Genomic DNA, 18,294 nt, shown 5'->3' with positions numbered 1-18,294 from the left:
AACAGGAAGATGGTGCGCCGGTCCATCTTGTGGGCAGATGTTGTCATCAAATTTTGTCATCAGAGTCTGGCGTTCTCTGGATTTATGGTGCTATCAAGAAAACTGGGAACAGAGTTCGCTATTTGGAATTCTGAGTTGGATGACAGTATTTTCCCAGTCAGAGCAGTTGACTTGAACTAACTAAAGTCTGAGATTTCCCAGTTCTGAGTTGCTAGTAATTTTGAACGTGACAGAATGGCCAATGTATTTAACCTTTTCTGGCCCATGGTGTTTTATGTGAATGTTTGTTCATCCTTTTAAGCTTGGAAAAGAGACCCTTTCAGACAGATGTTTTAAATATTTAAACCCAGACTTGGACCACACACCCGTCTCCCGGAATAGTAGGCGGCGGAAGCAAAATAGTGAGTGCTTTGCAAGGGTTGAATAGTATTTTCCAGTAGATTGTCGACGTGATTCCTGATGATGACTTTGTCTAGCTTGCTAGCTAAGGTTAAGAAAGTATGATGTTGACATGATCAGTCCAATCAAGGCACTTCTAATGTAAATCTATGGCAGCACCCAAGGGGGCCTGAACTGCCTAGCTCTCCCTGTAGATTCTGCGGTGACGACAGAACAACTAGAGAATATTACCAATGCCTACTCTCTATATTTTCCGCTGGCTGCCCCTCCACCACAGGAACCACTGAGCTAGGCTGAAACACCTGCATGTTGGAGCTGCTTTACTCAAGAAAGCACATTTGTATGCACATTTGTACTCAATAAATTTGTTTTTACATTGTTTGCAAATTGATGTGGCACAAATCAATGCCAAAATAACAGCTACAAGTCACACCCTGATCTGTTTCACCTGTCTTTGTGCTTGTCACACCACCCTGGATTATTGACCTCTGCCTGCCCTTGACCTGTCGTTTTGCCTGCACCCTGTTCTAGTAATAAACTTTTGTTACTTCACTGAAACGTGATAGTACAAACTGGTCGTGTTGAAGGCAGGGACAGCCTAGCTCTGCCTAGTTGCATTGGCTTGGGAAGAGGTGAATCGGCAGCCTTCGGAGATTCTAGGGGGAACTCTGGTAGCCTCTGGTTCTCTCGGCAACAGAGCAGTCAGGGACTTCCGGGATGCCTCAGAGGTGAGGTGGAAGCCATGGGTGGGCGAGTGATATCGAACCTCCTCTCCTTCCTTTGCTCCTGTTGTCACCCATAGATCCGAATGGTCAAGGCGATGTGGCACTCTCAGCTGCCAATGTGCGGAAATCCACTGCATAGTTTGCCACACTGCGGGAGTCTTGATGAAGCTGGAATAATTTCCGGGCAGCCTCTCTCTGCGACAATGGAGCGAGCCAACCAAGACCTGGAGACAACTCTTTGCTGCCTGGTCTACTCCAACCCCACCACCTGGACCCAGCAACTAGTGTGGGTTGAATATGCCCGCAACACCCTTCCTTAAGGTATCGACGACAAGCAGACTGCCACCGGACCCCGAGTCCCCGGTATCGTTTCGGGCAGAGGGTATGGCTGTCCATTCAAGATCTGCCCCTCCCAGCTCTTTGTCTCACAGCTCTTTGTCACCTGACCCCGAGAATGCCTGCCATTCTGTACCTTTTGGAATCTGATCTGGATTACTGACCTCTGCCTGCCCTTGACCTGTCGTTTTGCCTGCCCCCGGTTCTAGTCATAAACTTTTGTTACTTCGACACTGTCTGCATCTGGGTCTTCCCTGAAGACCCAGATGTATTTTATTTAGCTAAACAAGTGGGGCTCTGCCTCACTTGCCCTGAATGACGGGTCACCACTGATCACCAGGCATGCCAAAACCCATAAAAACACGCTGAATTCTTACTTTAAGACATCAGTTAGGAATTCAACTATTACAGAACAAGGGTTCTTTATTGTATCCTATGCCAGATGCATAGGATCCTTTAGATATCTGAGGCATCCTAACTGATTAAGATCCTATAAAGTGCATCCTAACTTTAAGGCAGCTCCTGCACAGCAGAGCCTCCCATTGGGTTCATCCATTTTCTTCAGAGATTACTTCCAGCAGAGGGCACACATAGAGTAATTGCTAAATTAATGGCGACCAATGGAGGGCTCCTGAGCTCTTCTGGCATCCAGAATCACATTGTGTCTGCTATTCTGTGGCAGAGTGGAGAGGGCTGCTCCAGCAGTGTCATCAGCACCCTGTCCCCCCCAAGGAACTGGGACCACGGCCAGGGCCACAGGAGGCTAATCTTCGGAACCAGTCCTGAGCCCCAATTCAGTATGAAGATGAGAAATTTACATGCTGTGGAGATGACTGATTTGGGGGATAAAATCATGTGTATATGTATTATCATACCGCATGAACTTACTGAATTGAAATACCTTGTGGGAACCATGTGAACTCAGTAGATTAAAAAACAACTGAATTATTTACTATTTATGTTTTGTCCATATAAAATAATATCAAGATAAAAAGTTGAAAAATTAACAAGAAAAAAACTGCTTCAAAATTGTGGATAGATTGTGGGTTCTATCAATGTAATTCTCTGCATGATTTCCAATGCCCCATATATATATTTTCCTTCTTTATTATGTTCCCTTTATCCCACCACCCCTCCCCTTTATCCCACCACCCCTCCCCTTTACAACACCACCCCTCCCCTTTATCCCACCACCCCTCCCCTTTATCCCACCACCCCTCCCCTTTACCACCACCCCTCCCCTTTATCCCGCCACCCCTCCCCTTTATCCCACCACCCCTCCCCTTTACCCCACCACCCCTCCCCTTTACTCCACCACCCCTCCTCTTTACCCCACCACCCCTCCCCTTTATCCCACCACCCCTCCCCTTATTCTCATCATTTCTACAGATCATAAATTAAAGATTAACATTTTTACTAAGAGTATTATTATATTAGTCCTTGATTTTCAAGTCACCCAGCAGTGCTAAATGTTTCATTTCTTCAGACAGTCATGAACCTGTGACCAGAAACAAGCTACGTATGGGCAGCACCAAACAAGTGATCTAATGATTCTGTCTCTTCGCAGCAAAATCTAAAGAGCTGGGATGGTTGCAAGAATTTTGTATAATAATTTACATGTTTTGAATCCCATGTTGTTTTGTGTATCAGTTCATATATCATGTGCTATGGAATTGGCACATCGAACATCTCTTCCCAACAATTTTTCAACCTCTACTTCTCTTCTTGGTGACTGACAATTTCCACCCAGCAGGAGTGCTGGTACTGGATTAAAGTCCCAGGGGGCCAAGCAGCATGCAGGCGGGGCTCAGTGCACAGCAGGACAGGGCCAAACTCCTGCAGAGAATCACTAGCCTGGAGGAGGGGTTGGAACTGCTCAGGACCAATGGGAGCACAGAGAACTGATGCCAACCATGGTTGACAACATGAATTCTGACATTGAGAGAGTTATATTAACCTGAGCCGCGGCTCACCAGATAAAGCGTTTTTTATCAAAGGCAATCACATTTGCATGTGAAAACAGAGTCCTACGCATTACTCCACATGCTTAATCTATCTTAGGCTATGTCACTTTTGTTTTGAGTCAACTTCGCCATGGGCTTTAAACAGAGATGCAGCTCGGTTCCAAAACTAATGCAATCACTGTTCACCCGGTGAAAATGTAGCGCAGATGTATGAAACATACTCCTCAGTCTGAACCAATAGCTTTTCACGTGACGTGACTGGTAAGATGCTTCAGGAGGGTGGTCACGTGTGCTAGCAAAGCAGAGGTCCTGGGTTTGAGGCTAGTGTGAGCTAAATCAGGAAGAAGTGGTACTTGCTAAGCAAGCTGTGTGATGTCCTTTACAGTGGTGCCTAGTTACTTGAATCAACAGTTGCGCGGAGATCGCTGTTGAGTAAGTTTGAGAGGGGAATGTTGCAATTCGGGATGTGAACCTTAATCCTCAACCTGAAGTGTCCCCACTTGTGCCAGCAAATAGCTAGATTTCTGCCAGGTGTGACTGGTAAGATGCTTCAGGATGGTGGTCATGTGTTCTAGCAAAGCAGAGGTCCTGGGTTCAAAACTTGATGTGAGCTGAATCAGGAAGTAGTAGTAGTATTCACTAAGCAAGCAGTGTGACATATACTTTACAAAAACTCCTCCCACCGGGGTTACCCGGGACTTATAATCAAATCCCCTCAGTTACTATGGGAACAGCCCCCGCCAACCTGCCACCCAGCCTTCTCGTGCCAGAGCACAGGGCATGTGCCAATAAGCAGCAAATTAGATCTTACTGTACAGTGTGGTATGGATCGAGAATGATCTGTCTATATCTGTAATGATGCACTGTGGCCCCTCTCTTGCGCTCTCAGTTAGTCTTGTATTTTGGAGCTCGAAACCTAATATTTTCACTATACCCTGCAGTCACACCTGCAACCCTGTTCATGTCACTATTAAACATTCTGAATCTCTATCTCTCGCTTTCTTACTCTCTCACTCTGAATTGTGTTTGCTTTCTACACCTTGTGTGATATACTGTAAGTAATGGGTGTGAAAAGTACTGGTAATCAATTGGTAATTAATGTGTATGTGGACACCCCTTCAAATGAGTGGATTCAGCTATTTCAGCCACACCCGTTGATGACAGGTGTATAAAATCAAGCACACAGACATGCAATCGCCATGGACAAACATTGGCAGTGGAATGGTCTTACTGAAGAGCTCAGTGACTTTCAACGTGGCACCGTCACAGGATGCCAACAAGTCAGTGTGTCAAATGTTTGCCCTGCTAGAGCTTCCCCAGTCAACTGTGTCAGGTTCTAAATATCAGAGTAAGAACTCTACGGACACTATGCAAGCTTAAACCAATTTCATTCATTCATTCATTCATCATCGAACAGCTGAACAGACAAAGACATATTCACACAAACACGGATATTTAATCCTTTCTCCTATGCAGAGTCTCCTCCTACACATCTGAACATGCAATGCATCTCTGTTGCGAGACAGAACCTTAGTGATATCTGTTCTTCCTCACTCCTGCCCAACTCACGGCTGTCATGTTGACTCGTATCAGACTGTCTTTCTTCCTCCCATAGGATCCCTGATGGCTAACAATAACATATCCACACAACGTTATACATTCCCCTCTCTCCCTCAGTGACATGAATAAGTATGTTTCATATTCTCAGAACCCAACAACTGTAAGTGCCCTTGTTGATAAGTGGAAACGTCTAGGAGCAACAATGGCTCAGCCGTGAAGTGGTTGGCCACACAAGCTCACAGAACAGGACCAAGTGCAGAAGCTCGTAGCACGTAAAAATCATCTGTCCTCAGTTGCAACACTCCAAACTGCCTCTGAAAGCAACATCAGGAGCTTTATGAGATGGGTTTCCGTGGCCGAGCAGCCGCACCATCTCGCTTCACCGTCTGGCAGTCCAAAGGACAAATCTGGGTTTGACAAATGCCAGGAAAAGGCTACCTGCCCCAATGCATACTCACAACTGTAAGGTTTGACGGAGGAAGAATAATGATCTCGGGCTGTTTTTCATGGTTACGGCTAGGACCCTTAGTTCGAGTGAAGGGAAATCTTATTACTACAGCATACAATGACATTCTAGACGATTCTGCGCTTCAAACTTTAGGACAACAGTTTGAGGAAAGTCTTTTCCTATTTCAGCATGACAATGCCCCTGAGCAACAAAGCGAAGTCTATACAGAAATTGTTTGTCGAGATCGGTGTGGAAGAACTTCACTGGCCTGCACAGAGCTCTGACCTCAACCCCATCGAAAACCTTTGAGATTAATTGGAACGCCGACTGCGAGCAAGGCCTAATCCCCCAAAATCAGTGCCCTGACCTCACTAATGCTCTTGTGAATGAATGGAAGCAAGTCCAGTAGTAATGTCCCATCATCTAGTGGAAAGCCTTCCCAGAAGAGTGGACGCTGTTATAGCAGCAAAAGGGGGAACCAACTCCATATTAATGCCCATGATTTGGGAATGAGATGTGTCCACAAACTTTTGGTCGTGTAGTGTATCATGTAGTGTATCTGCTGTATCTATGAGTGCTGCCTGCCTTGTGTGTTTTCTTTATTGATCCTGTCTATGATCACCGGGTTTAATGAGGGCTGCTATGGCCCTTGGTATTGTTAACTTTTTATAAACCACTCTGTGATCCCACAGTACATCATGTGTTCTCCACAAGTATTGACGGATTGCTACGGCACAACATAAAACATCCTTACGTGACCTCAACCTTTAGGAGCGCCACCATCAGAGATAGTACGGCCAATCAGGGTCTACTCTGTGTGAACATCCTGAAGGTAGCAAAGTGGTAGTGGACTGTTTTAGTAACACTTTGTGTGGCACAGCTGCATAATCAAGACTTTGACGCAGAACCTATAAGAATTCAGATTTAAAGCTGACAACTCTTATACACTATTCTACTAGAAAGGCCCATATCCTGTGTGTGAGTACAAAGGTAGCAGACTACAGTAGGGAGATTGTAAGTACACAAGAGGTGTACGAGTTAAGTTATTAATACATTGAGTGGCAATAACGGGCGTTAGTGTGGATATTGTTTCTGAGTATTATCACAACAATGTGCTTAAAGGGCCAACCAGCAGTTGAAACAATAACAAAGTGGCTTCCCCGCCACTGTTTATTTGTATTATTTTTAGGGGGCAGATCAGCTTTAATATTGCAGATAGATTGTGGCTTCTATCAATGTAATTGTCTGCATCACTTCCAATCCCCCACATATTGTTTTGCAAATATAAATACACTACCGGTCAAACGTTTTAGAACACCTACTCTTTCAAGGGTTTTTCTTCATTTTTAATATTTTCTACATTGTAGGATAATTGTGAAGATATCAAAACTATGAAATAACTCATGTACTCATGTGGAATCATGTACTAACCAAACAAGTGTTAAACAAATATATGTTATATTTGAGATTCTTCAAATAGCCTTGATGACAGCTTTAGACACGCTTGGCATTCTCTCAACCAGCTTCACCTGGAATGCTTTTCCAACAGTCTTGAAGGAGTTCCCACATATGCTGAGCACTTGTTGGCTGCTTTTCCTTCACTCTGTGGTCTGACTCATTCCAAACCATCTCAATTTTTATATTTGTATTTGTATTTTTCGTATTTATTATGGATGCCCATTAGCAGCTGCCAAAGCAGCAGCTACACTTCCTGGGGTCCAACAAAATTAAGGCAGTTTATACATTATTAAAAACATTACAATACATTCACAGATTTCCCAGCACACTGCGTGCCCTCAGGCCCATACTCCCAATCTACAGTACTAAATCCATGTGTATGCATAGTGTGTGTGTGTGTGTGTGTGTGTGTGTGTGTGTGTGTGTGTGTGTGTGTGTGTGTGTGTGTGTGTGTGTGTTGCTTCATAATCCCCGCTGCTCCATAAGGTGTTTTTTTATATGTTTTTAAATCTAATTTGACTGCTGGCATCAGTTACTTGATGTGGAATAGAGTTCCATGGAGTCATGGCTCGATGTAGTACTGTGTGCCTCCCATAGTCTGTTCTGGACTTTGGGACTGTGAAGAGACCTCTTGTGGCATGTTTTGTAGGGTATACATGGGAGTCCGAGCTGTGTGCCAGTAGTTTAGACAGACAGTTCGGTGCATTCAACCTCTCATAAACAAAAGTAGCGATGAAGTCAATCTCTCCTCCACTTTGAGCCAGGAGAGATTGACATGCATATCATTAATATTAGCCCTCTGTGTACATCAAAGTGCCAGCCGTGCTGCCCTGTTCTGAGCCAATTGCAATTTTCCTAAGTCATTTTTTGTGGCACCTGACCACACGACTGAACAGTAGTCAAGGTGCCACAAAACTAGGGCCTGTAGGACCTGCCTTGTTGATAGTGTTGTTAACGAAGGCAGAGCATCGTTTTATTATAGACAGACTTCTCCCCATCTTAGTTACAACTGCATCAATACTTTTACAATTTAGGATTACTCCAAGCAGTTTAGTCATCTCAACTTGCTAAATTTTCACTTAATTTATTACAAGATTTAGTTGAGGTTTAGGGTTTAGTTAGTGTTTTGTTCCAAATACAATGCTTTTAGTTTTAGAGATATTTAGGGCCAACTTATTCCTTGCCACTCACTCCTTGAAACTAACTGCAGCTCTTTGTTGTGCGTTGGTTGAGGTCTGGGGATTGTGGAGGCCAGGTCATCTGATGCAGCACTCCATCACTCTCCTTCTTGTTAAAATAGCCCCCACACAGCCTGGAGGTGTGTTGGGTCATTGTCCTGTTGAAAAACAAGTGATAGTCCCACTAAGTCCAAACCAGATGGGATGGCGTAACGCTGCAGAATGCTGTGGTAGCCATGCTGGTTAAGTGTGCTTTGAATTCTAAATAAATCACAGACAGTGTCACCAGCAAAGCACCCCCACACCATAACACCTCCTCCTCCATCCTTTACAGTGGGAAATACACATGTGGAGATTATCCGTACACCCACACAGCGTCTCACAAAGACACAGTGGTTGGAACCAAAAATCTACAATTTGGACTCCAGACCAAACGACAAGTTTCCACAGGTCTAATTTCCATTGCTCGTGTTTCTTAGTATTAGTATTTGCCCAAGCAAGTCTCTTCTTCTTATTGATGTCCTTTAGTAGTTGTTTCTTTGCAGCAATTCAACCATGAAGGCCTGATTCACACAGTCTCCTCTGAACAGTTGATGTTGAGATGTGTCTGTTACTTGAACTCTGTGAAGCATTTATTTGGGCTACAATTTCCGATTCTTGTAACTCTAATGAACTTATCCTCTGCAGCATAGGTAACTCTGGGTCTTCCTTTCCTGTGGCGGTCCTCATGAGAGCCAGTTTCATCATAGCTATCATGACACAAGGCGAGATCCAGATGCAGACACAGGATGCAGATGGTTGGAGTCTTACAATATTTATTAATCCAACAGGGGAAGGCAAGAGAATGGTTGTGGACAGGCAAAAGTGTCAAAAGAGGTTAAGAGTCCAAAAGGTACCAAAGGGCAGGCAGAATCAAAGTCAGGCCAGGCAGGATGATCAGGCAGGCGGGAAAGAAGTCCAGTGTCAGGCAGGAGTCCAAACCTAGAGGACTAGCAAAAAGAGAATAGCAAAAGGAGTACGGGAAAAACACGCTGGTTGACTTGACTAACATACAAGACAAACTGGCACAGAGAGACAGGAAACACAGGGATAAATACACTGTGGAAAACAAGCGACACCTGGAGGGGGTGGAGACAATAACAAGGACAGGTGAAACTGATCAGGGTGTGACAATAGCGCTTGATGGTTTTTGTGACTGCACTTTAAGAAACGTTCAAAGTTCTTGACGTTTTCCATATTGACTGACCTTCATGTCTTAAAGTAATGATGGACTGAAATTTATCTTTGTTTATTTGAGCTGTTCTTGCCATAATATGGACTTGGTCTTTTACCAAATAGGGATATCTTCTGTATACCCCCACTACCTAGTCACAACACAACTGATTGGCTCAAACGCATTAAGAAGGAAAGTAATTCCACACATTTTAAGAAGGTACACCTGTTAATTGACATGCATTCCAGGTGAATACCTTATGAAGCTGGTTGAGAGAATGCCAAGAGTGTGCAAAGCTGTCATCAATGCAAAGGGGGGCTTTTTGAAGAATCTCAAATATAAAATATATTTTCATTACTTTTTTCTTTTTTGGTTACTACATGATTTCATATGTGTTATTTAATAGTTTTGATGTTTTCACTATTATTCTACAACGTAGAAAATATTTAAAAAATTAAGAAAAACCCTTGAATTAGTATGTATATTAGTATTAGTGTTCTAAAACTTTTGACCAGTAGTGTATATACTGTACATATACATACACACATATACATATACAGTACATAAATACATAGAAGATAGAAGGCCAGCATCCCGGAGTCGCTTCTTCGCTGTTGACGTTGAGACTGATGTTTTGCGGGTACTATTTAATGAAGCTGCCAGTTGATTTGTGAGGTGTCTGTTTCTCAAACTAGACACTATTATGTACTTGTCTTCTTGCTCAGTTGTGCACCGGGGCCTCAGAAACTCTTTCTATTCTGGTTAGAGCCAGTTTGCGCTATTCTGTGAAGGGAGTAGTACACAGCGTTGTACGAGATCTTCAGTTTCTTGGAAGCCTTCATTTCTCAGAACAAGAATAGACTGACGAGTTTCAGAAGAAAGTTATTTGTTTCTGGCCATTTTGAGCCTGAAATCAAACCCACAAATGCTGATACTCCAAATACTCAACTAGTCTAAAGAGGGCCAGTGTTATTGATTCTGTAATCAGCACAACAGTTTTCAGATGTGCTAACATAATTGCAAAAGGGTTTTCTAATGATCAATTAGCCTTTTAAAATTATAAACTTGGATTAGCTAACACAATTTGCCATTGGAACACAGGAGTGGTGGTTGCTGATAATGTGCCTCTGTACGCCTATGTAGCTATTCCATTAAATAATCTGCCGTTTCCAGCTACAATAGTCATTTACAACATTAACAATGTCTACACTGTATTTCTGATCAATTTGATGTTATTTTAATGGACAAAACATTTGCTTTTCTTTCAAAAACAAGGACATTTCTAACTGACCCCACATTTTTGAACGGTAGTGTACATGTAGGTAGGGGGTGAAAAACAGAAAGTCTGGGTAGCAATTTCATCAACTGTTCAGCAGTCTTATGGCTTTGGCGTAGAAGCTGTTAAGGAGCCTTTTGGTCCCAGACTTGGTGCTCCGGTATCACTTGCCATGTGGTAGCAGAGAGAACAGACTGTGACCTGGGCGGCTGGAGTCTTTGACAATTTTTAGGGCCTTCCTCTGACACCGCCTGGTATAGAGATCCTGGATGACAAGGAGCTCGGCCCCAGTGATATACTGGGCTGTACGCATTACTCTCTGCAGCACCGTTGACGTTGAGGGAGAGGTTGTTGTCCTGGAACCACACTGCCAGGTCTCGGACCTCCTCCCTATAGGCTGTCTCATTGTCGTTGGTGATCAGGCCTAAATCCATTGTCTCGTCAGCAAACTTAACGACGTGGTGTTAGAGCCGTGTGCAGCCAGTAGTACAGTAGTTGTTTACAAACATTGGAGTAAACCAAGCTTATATTTTGGGTTCTGATGGGGTAGTACATTTGAACTGAGCTCATGAGGCATTTATAAGTTACATTCTTCAATAATGAATGGGTACATTTCATTCATGTATAAGTCCAAATATTTATGTAGCAACTACTGATATAAAATATTGTATGTCACCATCCAAATGTATGACCTTGTTAAAGTTTAAAGGTCAACCTGTACCTGCGAACTGCAACAAATTGTCTTGTAACTTTTTGATGAACGCATGTTGTTGACATCTCTATTGAATCAATAACATTAACAGTGAGCAATAGAACAAATGACTAAATGCATGTCGTTCAGTCAGAACAGAAAAAGGAGAAGCTAATCAGATGAAAACATATGGGTGCAGGTCTGGGCATCAGCAACACAGATAGAGATAGACAACAAAAAAATCCAGGCCCCAGCCCCTATGGATCGCTAGCTAAGTACTAGATGAACTCGTTATGTAATGCAACGTCCCGATGTGACATCTGGCATTTGCTGTTGAAGCTTCTGCAAGGGAAAATCAAATCAATCCTCCATTGACTCTGTCAGCGTGCAATGGAAAGCTAATTAAAGCCCTGAGGCTTGGCTGGTCTTTTTATACAGCAGCAGCTCAACTACTATTGTGTACTATTACTTAGCATGGGGTGTGGGGGGGGTTGTGTTGTGTAGAATAACTTCAGAACCACACAATTCCACTTCTCGACAAGGTTATGTAATTTTTCTGCTAATCTTCATGGCTATGCAGTGCGGTATGCATTTAGTCCCACAGATAGAAGGGGAGTTCAATTTACATTTTCAGTGGATAAAACCAGTTCAGGAATATTGCACTACAAACCAAAGTGAGCATACAATTCAGTTTGCATGGTGTGTTGTTTTTGATAAACAATACTCATCAGGACATAACCAATACTTTGAAATGCAAAGCAAAATAGAGATCACACCAACCGACTCACACCAAATTTGACTAACTCACTATATGACCTATCCCTACAGTACTCAGTCGTTGGATTGTATAGATTGAGTATATTTTGCACTATGGTGTTCTCTTTCGGCAGACAAACCATCAAGGGGTTAGAACACACACACTCCAAAAAACAATAACTCCCCATGCAGCTAACTATGAAACTGGACATGACTCATTGAACCAGTGTGTCTGGCATTATAGATTATGCATTACATTAATCCGATATGAGGGATTACATACCTTTGCCTCAAAATGTCAATATCTGAAGCTTCTACTTAGGAGGGTTCCTATTCTAACTAAAGGGCCGAAATGGGAGCATTGTGGGAATGTAAAACAACACACAAATATACCCTCTCTTTCAGCGAGCGGGGTATTAATGGGGGTTAGCGGGCACTAGCTGGGTTGGCACTGTTGGTTGGTGTGAGAGCAGGCCGTCGCAAGCAGGATTCAACAATTGCCTGGCAAGATGTGCCATGGGGCATTGTCCCTCCCGTTGGTTGCAGATCAATCCTCACATCCTGTGAACCCTGTGTGCAACAGCAGCACAGTAGGACACAGAACAGTCACTCTGTGTGGCGGACTGACTGACTGAGGGATATATGTGCTTTTGCAAAGGAAACCAACTTCTCCATGGGGTAACCATACCAAGCATGTGATTTTGGCGAGTGGGAAACATGTTTTGCATCGAGAGGCAAAGAAAGTACCCATACCATTGATATGTAAGTGCTTGTTCATCTTTGCATTGAAATTATGCATTGAATTCTGTAAAAACAATATGTAGGTGTAAAGGGGTAAGTTGATCAACACTCTAGGAAACCATTTGACTCAATATTTAGGAAGAAGTTACAATTGCATGGAGTCTGTGATGGAAGAAACCACATGGAAAGAGTGGTAAGGAAGCTAGGTTCAGAAAACTGATTTTCACCAAATCAAATGAATGTATTGTTTTAGACGTTTCATGATACTTGTATCTATACCAAAGAAGATAATTTTAAGATGATTCTATACATCAGTTGGGGTCTCTATAAGCTTCAATATGAGGTCCTAAACCTAGCATGAAAGTGCGTCATTGTAGCCTTGTGGGCTAATATAGTCAAAATGTTTGCCTTGGGGTAAGTTGAGCCAATGGCAAGTTGAACAAATTGAAGTGTTGTCTTCCCAGGCATAGTACAAGGCATTATTGCTGGGATATGAGCTAACAACAGGGCCTATGTTAAAAGTGTTAGATAGACAAGGTTTTAAAAAGTTAGTGATAACATTTCATTCAGGACAGAAATTTGAAGGCGGCTTAAATTACCCTGCCCGCGGCACAACTTACCCCATACCTGGGGGAAGAGACCACTTTTTTTGGAAAAGCAATGTTTACATGTAATGTTTACAATGACCTCTGATTATTGACAGGGATACACAACATCCTGAAATATATGTAGATATCTTTTGTTAGAAAGAATACCATATTTCCCTTGACGAGGAATGCTAAATGTTAAAATGGCTCAACTTACCCCACTCTCCCCTACTGCTCTTACTGTCTGCATCATGATGCTGATTTGTAATGCAGTTGTCTCACCAACATAAAAGTTAAAGAGAGGAAAACAAGGAATGCATTTCTGAAATGACAACAACTAAATTCTTCACTGCGTTTCGACTACAAAAGTCTTCTTCAATGCTGCCTGAACAAGACTTTTGTAGTCAAAACATGTTGCAGTTGTGTGTCCTGATGTAAACTATAGATCGATCTGTTCCTACTATATGTATCATCAGTTCACTAAACTTTTCTGCATCCTACCGGCCCCCTACTTGTTTTCTTTCATGGATTATCTTCCATTGAGGTGGCTTCCTTCCACCGCGCTTGTCTCGATTATTCATTCCATTCGTTGCATGATAATCATAAACATTGCATGTTTTAAACTAGAGCCACAATCAAACTGTTAAAAGAAAATAGATGGGATATCCCTCTGGTCTCTTTCTCTCCAGTGTGAGGACATGTGGCAGTAGAGACCAGTGAGCCTTGAGGAGAGACTATGGGGGACTGGAACCTGCTGGGCAGCATCTTGGAGGAAGTACATGTCCACTCCACCATCGTAGGAAAGATCTGGCTCACCATCCTCTTTATCTTCCGCATGCTGGTGCTGGGAGTGGCGGCCGAGGACGTGTGGGACGATGAGCAGAGCGAGTTCATCTGCAACACGGATCAGCCGGGCTGCAAGACCGTCTGCTACGACCAGGCCTTCCCCATCTCCCTCATCCGCTTCTGGGTCCTGCAGGTCATCTTCGTGTCCTCGCCCTCCCTCGTCTACATGGGCCACGCGCTCTACCGCCTGCGCGCCCTGGAGAAGGAGAGGCACCGGAGGAGGGTCCAGCTGAAGGCAGAGCTGGGGGAGACGGAGGCGCTGGTGGAGGAGCACAAGCGCATTGAGAAGGAGTTGAAGAGGCTGGAGGAGCAGAGGAAGGTGAAGAAGGCTCCACTGAGAGGGTCCCTGCTGCGGACGTACGTCATCCATATCCTAACACGCTCCGTGGTGGAGGTGGGCTTCATCATGGGCCAGTATATCCTGTATGGCATTGGATTGGAACCTCTTTATAAATGCGAGAGGATGCCTTGCCCCAACAGCGTGGACTGTTACGTGTCCAGGCCCACGGAGAAAACAGTGTTCATGGTGTTCATGATCGTCATTGCCGGGGTGTCTCTCTTCCTGAACCTAATGGAGATTTCCCACCTGGGCATCAAGAAAATCAAACAGACTCTGAAGGGAGACAAGTACCCAGCAGACAACGACAGTTTGATTTATAAGCCGAAGAAGAAAGCGATGATACAGCAACTGTGTGTGATGAGGAAACTGTCTTCTCACAACGGGCCGCTGACTCAGACCATCTTCAAAGTCATTCCTGAGGAGGATCTGAACCCAATGGACCCACCTCCCCACTACATACCTAACCACGAGGTGCCCAGGCACAACAGCGTGGCTCCAGGCCAGTACCTGGCCAACTGCACTGGCCTCCAGCCCCATCAGCACTACCAGCAGCAGCAGCAGCTCCAGCAACGTCAGCCCAGCCAAGGGATGATCCAGACCCTGCACCTCCAGGGAGCCCCAGAGAACCACACCACCACCATGGTTGACCAGCACCCTCCAGCCTACGGAGGAGTTTTCTTGAATGGAGACAGTGGGCCCAGGAACCTGCAGGGTCAGCCGAACCATAAGGACCCCAATTTACACCCTCAAGACCACTACCAGCCCAGCCACATGGAAGTAGTACCTGTGCCTATTGCAACACACAGACCCAGCATCATGACAACACACAGACCAAGCTTGGCTCCAAGGGACATAGACCTGGAGGAAGATAGGAGGAAATCAATGGGCAGCGACTTCCTCTTGCCTAACCCAGGAAGGAAGCAAAGCTTCATGACACGTATGCCCTCTGAGAGCATGTCCACCATCAGTGACTGCAGCAGCAACTCTCTACGGACATCTGACTCTGAACTGGGCGACATGGGGGACATGCCCATGATGCCACCCCCTGGAAGGAGAATGTCAATGGCAAGTAGAGCCAAGAGACAGGCAGCCTCTGACCTAGTGGTTTAGAGAGCCATAAACACTCTGTAATGTGAGCTTATTACAACAGAGCATGATAACAACAGAGCATGAGAGCATGACTCAAAGCATAAGACAGGAAGGTAGTGGGACAGAGAGAGAGAGAGAGAGAGTGAGAGAGAGAGAGAGAGAGAGAGAGAGAGAGAGAGAGAGAGAGAGAGAGAGAGAGAGAGAGAGAGAGAGAGAGAGAGAGAGAGAGAGAGAGAGAGATGTCTAGATTTGACTGTTAAAGCTGCAATAGATTTGTAATGTTGTAAATGTAATGTTGAAATCTTCCAGGAAGTAAGTCATGATGACAAGTGTCAATGTGTTATCTAGCCTCTCTCAATCTTAAATGTTCTCTCTCTTTCAGAGTGTATTCTTGGACATCTCCTCTATCATGAAAAAGTGAAGAGGGAAGAGAGCAAAAATAGGACCCAGGAGTTGCCTACGAGTGAAGCAACACACAGAAGATATCAATAACACTGCATTCATCATTGATTGAGCCAGAAACAGCCACCATCCCATGCCAGGCCGTGCGTGGGCGTACGTAGTGCCATGTGTGGGCATAAGCCATACGCAGTGCTGTTCCCCAGTGTGTTTTCAATTCAAAGCACCTAGAAATGCTCAGTATCTCCAAATGAGTTGCTTTTTATGTGGTTGCTCGTGGCAGAAAAGGAAAAGGATTGTGCACATCAACAGAAATGTGTGAAGTATGAGAACTTCAAATTATTGTGATACAATAATGTTGGTGAGCATGCAAAAGCATGGAAAAGCATGGAAAATGTAACGATGTCCCTTGAAAAACTTTTATATGCTCATATAGAGCATTCACTTTTATAAAAGTATTATTTAGCTTGAACTTTTTAAACCCTAACAAAGACAACGCTGGGCCAATTGTGCGCTGCCCTATGGGACTCCCAATCACGGCAGGTTGTGAAACAGCCTGGAATCGAACCAGGGTCTGTAGTGATGCCTCTAGTACTGAAATGCAGTGCCTTAGACCGCTGCGCCCCCATTTTATTCTCAAATTGATTAAATACATTATTTTCCTTATCAATCTATACACAATACCCCATAATGACAAAGCGAAAAAAGTTTTTTTGAAATCTTTGCAAATGGATAAAATAAACAACAACATAAGTATTCAGACCTTTTGCTATGAGACTCGAAATTGAGCTCAGGTGCATCCTGTTTCCATTGATCATCCTTGACATGTTTCAACAACCAGATTGACGTCCACCTGTGGTACATTCAATTGATTGGACATGATTTGGAAAGGCACACACCTGTCTATATAAGTGCCCATAGTTGACAGTGCATGTCAGAGCAATGAGGTTGAAGGAATTGTCCGTAGAGCTCCGAGACAGGATTGTGTTGAGGCACTGATCTGGGGAAGGGTACCAAAAATTTCTGCAGCATTGAAAGTTCCCAAGAACACAGTGTCCTCCATCATTCTCAGAGAGCTGGCCGCCCGGCCAAACTGAGTAATCTGTGTAGAAGGGCCTTGGTCAGGGAGGTGGCCAAGAACCCGATGGTCACTCTGACAGAGCTCCAGAGTTTGGAGATGGGACAACCTTCCAGAAGGACAAACATCTCTGCAGCACTCCACCAATCAGGCCTTTGTGGTAGTGGCCAGACGGAAGCCACTCCTCAGTAAAAGGCCCGCTTGGAGTTTTCCAAAAGGCACCTAAAGGACTCTCAGACCATGAGAAACAAGATTCTCTGATCTGATGAAGCCAAGATTGAACTCTTTGGCCTGAATGCCAATCGTTACGTCTGGAGGAAACCTGGCACCATCCCTATGGTAAAGCATGGGGGTGACAGCATCATGCTGTGGGGATGTTTTTCAGCGGCAGGGACTGGGAGACTAGTCAGGATTGAGGAATAGATGAAGGGAGCAAAGTACAGAGAGATCCTTGATGAAAACCTGCTCCAGAGCGCTCAGGACCTCATACTGGGGGCGAAGGTTCACCTTTCAACAGGACAACGACCCTAAGTACACAGCAAAGACAACGCAGGAGTGGCTTCGGGACAGGTCTCTTCATGTCCTTGAGTGGCCCAACTAGAGCCCGGGCTTGAACCCGATCTAACATCTCTGGAGGGACATGAAAATCGCTGTGCAGCGATGCTCCCCATCCAACCTGACAGAGCTTGAGATGATCTACAGAGAAGAATTGGAGAAACTCCCCAAATACAGGTGTGCCAGGCTCGTAGTGTCATATCCAAGAACCCTTGAGGCTGTAATCGCTGCCAAAGGTTCTTCAACAAAGTACCGAGTAAAGGGCCTGAACACTTATGGAAATGTGATATTTCCTTCTTTTTTTATATAAAAATTTGCAAACATTTCTAAAAAACAGTTTTTGCTTTGTCATTACGAGTTATTGTCTGAAAAAGAATTTTTTTTTTGAATAACGCTGTAACGTAACAAAATGTGGAAAAAGTCAAGAGGTCTGAACACTTTCCGAATACACTATATTAAAAGCAATTTTCCCACGTTAGTGAAGACTGCATTCATGATAAATGCTTGATATGTCGGCTCAATCAAAAATTAAGTGTTAGTGGCGCTATAAAGCGGATCTTTCCCAGCCCTCATTGAATCCAGGCCTCAAACATTCATCAAGAGACTGTTATGCTAAAAGGAATGTGTCTTTAGTTGTTTGATATACAATATTAAT

At 44.1% G+C, this 18,294-nt stretch overlaps 1 protein-coding gene across 1 annotated transcript; it reads left to right on the top strand.

Moving 5' to 3' along the window:
* Window positions 1-14,029: 14,029 nt before the first annotated feature.
* On the top strand, window positions 14,030-16,334 carry LOC109904511 (gap junction alpha-10 protein-like). The gene is made up of 2 exons (XM_020501732.2): window positions 14,030-15,583; window positions 15,990-16,334. The coding sequence occupies exons 1-2, from the start codon at window positions 14,069-14,071 to the stop codon at window positions 16,026-16,028; spliced, it is 1,554 nt and encodes a 517-aa protein (XP_020357321.2). The 5' UTR covers window positions 14,030-14,068; the 3' UTR covers window positions 16,029-16,334.
* Window positions 16,335-18,294: the final 1,960 nt, after the last annotated feature.

The sequence above is a fragment of the Oncorhynchus kisutch genome, linkage group LG14 (assembly GCF_002021735.2).
Source record: "Oncorhynchus kisutch isolate 150728-3 linkage group LG14, Okis_V2, whole genome shotgun sequence".
NCBI classification, from domain to species: domain Eukaryota; kingdom Metazoa; phylum Chordata; class Actinopteri; order Salmoniformes; family Salmonidae; genus Oncorhynchus; species Oncorhynchus kisutch.
Note: the sequence above shows the minus strand (reverse complement) of the source record. Positions and strands in the feature narration are given on the sequence as shown.